General features: G+C 37.2%; 1 protein-coding gene across 1 annotated transcript in view; it reads left to right on the top strand.

The window, feature by feature from the left end:
- The window catches only part of bbs9 (Bardet-Biedl syndrome 9), a 119,922-nt gene that overhangs the window by 34,534 nt on the left and 76,309 nt on the right, over positions 1-9,079 (top strand). The window contains exons 14-16 of the mRNA XM_016520246.1: positions 1,142-1,156; positions 6,512-6,684; positions 6,830-6,982. Of these exons, the coding sequence (XP_016375732.1) occupies positions 1,142-1,156; positions 6,512-6,684; positions 6,830-6,982 (341 nt within the window). The remainder of the gene's footprint in view (positions 1-1,141; positions 1,157-6,511; positions 6,685-6,829; positions 6,983-9,079) is intronic.

Genomic DNA, 9,079 nt, shown 5'->3' with positions numbered 1-9,079 from the left:
TCTCGTAGCTTCGTAAAATTACGGTTGAACCTCTTCACTCACATGGATTATTTTACCGATCTCCTTGCTACGTTTCTGGACCTTGACGTGGTAATTACATTGCTGTCTATGGGAGGGTCAGAGAGCTCTCAGAATTCATCAAAAATATCTTAATTTGTGTTCCAAAGATGAACGGATGGATGTCTTACGGGTTTAGAACGACATGAGGGTGAGCATAGCAAGGGTTTTTTAAATAATATAATAAATAAAAAGAAAACAGATAGAATAGAAAAAGAATAGAGCAAGTTAGTGTTAGAGGTCTTTTTTGCTTTTGTTAATTGTATAATAAATGAAAAGAAAACAGATAGAATACAAAAAGATTAGAAAGCTAGTGTTATTATTTTTTTTATAAAGAAAATAAGCAGCAAATGAATAAAAGTCTAAAGAGACAAGTGTTTTTATTTTAAAGAATAGAATTAGAATAGAGAGTGCTAGAGTTAGAGGGCCAAATAAAGATGGAAGAGATGTGGTTTTAGCCGATTCTTGAAGATGGCTAAGGACTCAGCTGCTCGGATTGATGACAGAATTTTCATTTTTGGGTGAACTATCCCTTTAGGCTACTGATGAATAGAAATTCATCAAAGAACAGAATTTATTTGAAATAGGAATCTGTAGTAAATGTCTTTACTGTCACTTTAGATCAATTTAATGTATCCTTGCTCAATAAATTTTTTATTTATTTGTTTTTATTTTTTGCAATATCTTGCCCTATTTTTTAGTTGTAATAATATTTTAGAACAGTACTGTTTAAACGGCATATTAATCATATAAATACAGCCTTGGTGAGCATGAGAGACTTTCCAGACTTCCAGACTATATATATATATACAGTATTCTGTGGGGATGTTTAGTTGTGTAATACTGGCAAACATTTTTTTTTTTTTAATTAACATTAAAAGTGTACTTTTTTGTAGATGTTGTGGATGTTTTTCTTCTGTTTCTTTTGATTTTGAATGTTTATATAATATGAAAGTACAGTATCAGTAGTTTTTCTGTACTACAGTCACCCCTGACTGCTCCTCTGTAGTATGATTCTTGTGTCAGTGTGAATGTGTAACTCCGATATTCTGCTCTTCTTCTTTCTTGCTGCCACCCATGCCAGAGCTCAACCCTGCAGGTGAGTGACTGAAAGGTCCTAAGAACAGGATATATTTTCCTATCATCAGATGTGACTGCATATGTTCAGCTGTAGGCAAACACTTTAATGTGCAAACATGTTCATAAATATACACACAAAGCACAGGGCATTTAAAATACACATTCACTGCTTTAGTTGATGTGTCCAGTAGGGGGTAGGGGGTGATTAGCATTATACAGGTGATTTTATTCCCAATCTGAAGTCATGTCCTTCTTTGCTGTAAAGCAGCAGTTTCAGAACTTTTTTGTCAGTCAAATCCCTTAGACATAAACTATGTATCCTCTGAGATTTTAAGTTAATATTTCAATAATTTAACAACGCATTCGCATATTTTACAAGTTTTCTGATGTCGGTTAATGGTCAAAACATGCAAGTAAATAGATACAATATTTAATCTTTTTAAAAAAAAATTATAAGCGATTAAAATTGTTTTTATTTTAAAATTATTTTTTATATACTGTATAGAGATGACTGCTTGACTTGACCCCCCCCCAAAAAAAACAAAAAAACAATTGTAAGCGTTTAAAATAGTTTTTATTTGAAAATTATTTTTATATAGGCTGTATAGAGATGACTGCATGACTTGCCCAAAAAACATATTGCGATTATGTTGTCATATATTGCTATATGAAGTGAAATGAGATAAACATTACTTGTGATAGTGTCTCAGTCCACATTGCATTCACACTGTTGTTTTTAGGAACCCAATCAAATTTAATAATAACAACAATACTTTCTTCATTTATTGTGAACCAAGCTGAAACACTGAAAACATCCGATCATGAGCTGCTCTCATGAACACAGTGATGCTCTTCACTTTGAAACACGCGGCACAACAGACTACATATTTAAATCGCAGTATTTGATTTGATAATCTCACTATATCACTACAATTCCACTACTATTTTTATTATTTCTCAACCCACCGTTTGGGAAACCCTGCTCTCAAGTAAGACATTAGCTCAGTGGCGTATGGCCCCACAGTACAGGTTCAGATTACCTTAACAGACATAACAGGAAAGCATTACTGAAACCTCAGATGCACTGATCTACTCAACAAATACTGATCCCATGTGTTTGTGAACAGTACATAGGTACTTGTCTATTTTTCCAGCGTCACTGATCTTACATTCTTTTCTTCAAACTCTTACAGAGTCTCCTCTGCCTCATCATTATTATTTTTTAAGACTTGTTCAGCCGTGCTAATTTTGGCTGAAATTATTGAAGACTAGTCTGTAGATGAGGCTTTTTACAGTTCAGTGTGTGTTTGAGTGGTTCTTGTCTTTACCTGAATGACTTGTGTAATGACTTGTCTTTGTGTTTGTCTTCACTTTGATTGCTATTAATAAAAAGCTAATTAAAGGAATAGTTCACCCAAAAATTAAAAATGGGGGGAAAAAAAGGTTAACACAATAATGTCTTTAAATTATGTTTGGGGGTCATTTCTCAGCCAAATTAATTTGTGATTAATTAAATTAATTAATTGCCACGTGGTGTATTTAATTAATTAGATAGCCCTAGAAAATATGTACAGTGGGTACGGAAAGTATTCAGACCCCCTTAAATTTTTCACTCTTTGTTATTTAGGCTTGTTAAGTGCAAATCTACGGAGCCTCTGTACAAATCAGCATGGTACACATTATGTTATCATTACTAACTTGTTTAATATTCAGTCCACAAGCATGAAGTGTAAAACGAGAAGGGCATAACCTTACGAAAAAAGAAAACACGCAAAAATCGTGGTTGCTGCGGTTCTTGCATTCCTCTGCGGTTTGCTCGTCAATAGCACGGTAATGCGATATTGCGGCTATCGCGACAGCCCTACCATACACTGGCGGTTTTAGTTTTGTATTTAGAGTATCGTTTCATAAAAAAATTATTTCATATTTCCATATTAATAAAAAAATCTGAAAAAAAAAATTGCTATTAATAAAAAGCTAATTAAAGGAATAGTTCACCCAAAAATTAAAAATGGGGGGAAAAAAAGGTTAACACAATAATGTCTTTAAATTATGTTTGGGGGTCATTTCTCAGCCAAATTAATTTGTGATTAATTAAATTAATTAATTGCCACGTAGTGTATTTAATTAATTAGATAGCCCTAGAAAATATGTATATTTATAGGAATATAAATTAGCATAAATTTGGTTAACACCGAAAAAATATGTAATATAAGTATAATTACTTTAATGTAATTCCCACATTTTCATGTTATTGGTGAGCAGTGGAGTCAGTGTTCTGTTATCTGGGTGAGTGCTGTAGACAGGGCTTGGAAAAGCATTTTTCTGAGATAATGTGAGGCCCGAGCTTTGGTCAGATAAGGAACAATCCGCTGTGCTCCGGCGTCCTCATGCCCAACCTATGTCAACGACTTTCTGCTATTTTAAGGTTTCTGAAAATATACATTTTCAGACTCCTCCTACAGTGTTCATTAAATCTTTACCAAATTTGATCTTACTGGATTATCTTATCCAAAACTTGTGTAATAGATGTTCTCATATATTCAATGAAAAAATCAATATGGAGTTTTCATCTTTTCGGTTCTCTGTTGAAGCAAAATTTGGTATATGTCATTAAAACCATGCTCTGAAGATTCCAGTTTTGGCACAGGTCCTACTGACCAAGAAATTAAAAATATATATTTGTTGAGGCTTCTGAATACTTTCAAAACTCCACTGTTCTCTTTGTGTCATGATATCCATGTCAGTGATTTTTGTGTTTGTGTTAAATTTTTTATTATTATTTTTTAAGTCTTGTTTTGTCTCTGCTTTTGTAATCTAGTAGTTTTTGAAGAATTATTATTATTATTATTATTATTATTATTATTCAGTTAAATGCCACTCTGTAAATCAATTGCTTTAGAAAATTTAGAAAGTTAAAATTTTCAGACTTTTTTCTAAACACTTTAAATAACTTTTTTTTTAGTTCTAACTTAACGTTATTGCAAAGAAGAAAAAATCATTCATCAGTTCATTTAATTAAATTATTACATTTATTAATATTAAATTCATTTAATAAGGGCCTGTGCCTCCAAAGCAGCTTTTCTTTTTGACTGACATCACCAAGCCCAACCACTCCCCTTCAATCAGCTGTCATAAAAGACCACTTTTCTCCATTCACTCTGTTTCTCGTGGTTAACATCAAGTCCTGCCCTATATTTTCAAGTGGAGTATCCTTGTTACTCATAAATAGATTTTCTGAAATGTTCATTTTATGACAGTATACTTGAACTGACTTGAATGACTTAAAGGGGTGGTTGATTGCGATTTCACTTTTTTAACGGTAGTTAGTGTGTGATGTTGCTGTTTGAGCATAAACAATATCTGCAAAGTTACGACGCTGAAAGATCACTTTTAAAATTATGGCAGTTCAATGCCTACAAAAACAGCTGGTAGGGACTACAACGAGCTACTTCCCGGGTTTGTGACATCACAAACCCTGATAAACCCCACCCCCGTGAACATGCAACAAAGGGGGCAGGGCCATGTTGCGCTGCTTTAGAGAAGAGGAAGAATTGTTGCCATGCCGTCAAAACTAGTGGTGCATGAAAAAATCTATTCTTGTATGAATCACGTTTCTGTCTTCTAACGATTCTAATGAATTCACAAGTTTCAAAATCAAAGTTCTAAAGCAGCGGTTTTAAAGGGGTGGTTGATTGCGATTTCACTTTTTTAACGGTAGTTAGTGTGTGATGTTGCTGTTTGAGCATAAACAATATCTGCAAAGTTACGACGCTGAAAGATCACTTTTAAAATTATGGCAGTTCAATGCCTACAAAAACAGCTGGTAGGGACTACAACGAGCTACTTCCCGGGTTTGTGACATCACAAACCCTGATAGACCCCACCCCCGTGAACATGCAACAAAGGGGGCGGGGCCATGTTGCGCTGCTTTAGAGAAGAGGAAGAATTGTTGCCATGCCGTCAAAACTAGTGGTGCATGAAAAAATCTATTCTTGTATGAATCACGTTTCTGTCTTCTAACGATTCTAATGAATTCACAAGTTTCAAAATCAAAGTTCTAAAGCAGCGGTTCTTAATACTGTTCCTCGTGTCCTCCTGCTCTGCTCTGCATCTCTCTCTCTCATCAGCTCCATCAATGGACTGTGTTCCAATTATACACTTTATGTGTATAGACAGACAGATATTTTTCACATAGCTAGAAGCGTTAAATGTGGACGCGCATGCGGTTGCCATGCTGTATATTAAAATATATTATACCGTATATTAAAAGCTAACATAAGCAGTAGCATTTACAAATAACAGCATATCTAAAAGTATGAGACAACAACAAACAAAAAACATACCATTAAGAGCCGTGTGCTTGCACAGGTTCTGCACGATCCTCTTCACTAATATCCTCTGCGTCTCATTTGGGCTTAAATTGATAAGCAATATTGACGACGCCATTGTATACAATATAACCGGAGCGCATGCCGCTGAGGTGAGGTGAGGGGCGGGACGTTTAGACGTGCACTAGAGGCAGTTTAGCGAATCACAACACACTGGGTCAGCTAACTAATCTGAGCCCATTACGTATTTCTGACGGAGAGGCTTCATAAAATCAGGAAATCATCAGAGCGTTCAAAGGAGAAGGGACAGAGCGGTGTAGAATAAAAGTAAATGTTGAAAAATAATAGGTTATGTGAAATATAATGTGTTTTTTAAAACACATTAGACTTTACCCAATAAACACAATCAAGCCTAGAAAAAAATAAAACAGTCAACCACCCCTTTAATCAGAGGAAATGTTTCAAAATCTGTTTCATGAAGACAAGCACATGGTGACAGCAACAAAGAAAAACTGTTTGAAGACAAAGAAGGAGAAACAACTTGTAGAGAAATCTCAGAAAGAAAATCCATCCTCTGTCCTTGATTGATATTTATTCTTCAAAGTATCTTGAAGAATGGCAGTGTAGACTGAAAATGTGTTAAATCTGCATCGATATTTGTAAACTAGTGCTGGGAATTTAAGAATCAGGTACAGTATTAGGTGAAAGAGCCACCATGGTTGTGTATTTCCACAACAAAAGGTTTCAGTCAAATCCTGTAATGAAAGTTTTGTTGTGGTGCCAGTGTGGATCGACATCTCTCTCTCTCTCTCTCTCTTTCTTGTGTCTGTCTTTTGTGAACACTCATAAATGCACACTTTCACACAACCCCCCCGCCGCCGCGACACACAAGCACACGCTTCACTAACTCTCGCATCCATCATGCGAGGAAGCCCTGTGATCTGTTTCAGGTTGTCATGAGCTAATTACAGGTGCGGGAGACGGAAGGCTGATAGCACGGCTCTGTCTCTCTCTTTATGTGAGTGTGTGTTGACTCTCTGCAGAGCGTTACAGGATCCAGAGCGAGAGCTTTGAGGATATCTGGCTGGTAGCCAAGGAGCTGGTGCAGCGTTTCGTCCGGCACTTTGCCTCCCTTGGAGCCAAAGACTTTCAGAACAGCTTTACTGGACCAATTCCACTGCCTGAGTACTTTGAGACAGTGGACCACCACTTTGAGGTGTGAAGTTTCTCACATGGTCACACATATTTAAAGCAGATTCTTGACATATGGAAGCATATAGTGGCATCCTAAATAAGTACTGTATGACATGAAAACATAACCCTCTGAGTAATGTTTTCTCATTTTGTGGGAATATTTGTAGCTTCGTGTGAATGCGCAGAAGTATCAGGATTTGCTGTCGGAGAGAGCCGTCCAGTTCAGGGCCATCCAGCGCCGTCTACTGACCCGCTTTAAAGACAAAACCCCAGGGCCACTTCAAAACCTGGACACACTGATGGAGGGAACCTACCGCCAAGTAAGCACAATTACACAAAGACATACTAGAAATGAAAGGGACAGTTCACCCAAAAAATGAAAAATTGCTGTTAATTTATTCACCCTCAGGCCATCCAAGATGTAGGTGCCTTTTTTTTTTTTTAAGTACACTGTGGTAACTGTGGTCTTTGGTGATTCATAAAATGCAAGTCAGCGGCTGCCTGTCTTTGAGAATAAAAAGCATATTGAGAAACACAAAATTAGTACCTTTGGCTCCTGTCGATATATTGTGGTCTTATGAAGAGAAACTATTGGTCTGTGCAAGAAACCGTACATTATTTACAACATTATTACCTATTCTTTATTTACAAACCCAAACAAGAGGCTGTTCAATAAACATTAACCTGAACCTGAACAGAAACCCATCAGGCTTGGCTTGGGTCAGGTAACAGATCTCTTAGAGACATACACACATATTGAAATATTGCAGGCAGTGTTTAATGTGTAGTGGACTTTAGAAATAGTTTTATAGTTTTATGGAGATTAATCACAAAGCCTCTGAAATACAATATAAATGTTTCATATTTCTTTTCCTAAAAGCTCAATTTTTAAGGATACATTTCAAGACATGCAATGCATTTTATCCATTGCTTATGTGTGGGTCTGACTGATTTTTCATTTATTGTGTGAGATTTCTAATAATAAATGCACAAAGTCACAGATAGACACTATTGACGACAGCCAATGAATGCAAAATTTTGTTAATGTGACCGCACCTTAAAAAGCAATCAGTTTTGCCGACTGGTGGTTGACTTTCTGCTGAAGCTCAGCCAGTTGTTCCTGTACCAATTACATCACCTATTTGAAGCTCTCTCTCAAGTCCCATACTGTGCATATTTGATGACAGAATGATGGGGAGTGGGGTGCTGTTCCCAAGCCTTACTTTTGATGTCAAGGAGGCCCTAGGGCTGCTGGACACCTGCCTGATGCCATATAACATATAGCGTGAAGTTACACTTGGGCCTGTCCTTGGCCTCCACCCACCATAGCATTTACTTCAGTGTTTGGTTGAACTTCTCGGCCAGACCATCTGTCTGCAGGTTGTAAGTGAGTTGTCCAGAAAGCACCAGAAAATTTTTGTACACTTCTGTTCAAAAGTTTGAAGTCAGTTAAGATTTTTATTTTAAAGTGCCCCTATTATGGGTAATGAAAGGTCCATATTTTGGTTTTGGGAGTCCCCAACAATAGGTTGACTTGCATGCAAGGTCAAAAAACACTTTCATTGTCTTATAATATGAATTTATTTTTACCTTAATTGCTCAACGACTCCCTAACGATTCGCTCAAAGATTAATTTTTTCAAACCCCTCCTTTGCGTGAAGTAATCTGCGGTGATTGGTCCGATTGGTCTCATTTTCATTTCATCATGCCTGTAATGCCTGATAAAGCAGCGTTTGTGAGCGCAGTGCTGCTTTGTGTACAGCCGTTACTGTGGAAACGTCTCAGTTACGTATGGTAACCCTCGTTCCCTGAAGGAGGGAACGGAGACGTCACGTTGGATGACCGACGAATTGGGATCCTACCAATAGGCCACAGCTACTGCCCCTTCCAGTGTCCTGTGGAAGCCACCTTCGCCCCTACTTTTTGGCGTAGGCCAGGGCTTGCACAAGAGGACCAGCTACTGCTACTATGGCACTACCCAATGAGTAAGACTGGATAACACTGGGAAAACGTACCCGTTCTACTTGGAACAGGGACATTACAATAATCGCATGCCAATGTGCATTGGCTCGTTTAGTTTACACTCGAAGTAGATTGGTCTCTCTAAGCGAGATCCCAATTCGTCGGTCATCCGACGTGACGTCGGGAGTGACCGACTGAAAGGGAACTGCAATTTTTACCGCTCCAAAAGTGGCAACTAGTGGCAAAGAATGAATTTGCATTTTCATTCAGACCCATGCAAAAAGAGTGCGGGCAATATGCTGTTTCATGTTGACGTCAACATGAAACGGCTTGGGATTCGTTTTAAAAACGACTCGTTTCAATGATTCAGAGTCGACTCTTTCTTTTGAGAGACAATAACTTTATACACGGTGCACTTTCAGATTTAAAACTTTGCAGGATGTTTTCATTCACTT

This window comes from Sinocyclocheilus rhinocerous, unplaced genomic scaffold (genome assembly GCF_001515625.1).
Source record: "Sinocyclocheilus rhinocerous isolate Xijiao unplaced genomic scaffold, SAMN03320098_v1.1 scaffold839, whole genome shotgun sequence".
In the NCBI taxonomy this organism is placed as follows: domain Eukaryota; kingdom Metazoa; phylum Chordata; class Actinopteri; order Cypriniformes; family Cyprinidae; genus Sinocyclocheilus; species Sinocyclocheilus rhinocerous.
The sequence above is the reverse complement of the archived record's forward strand: the minus strand, read 5'-3'. Positions and strand labels throughout refer to the sequence as shown.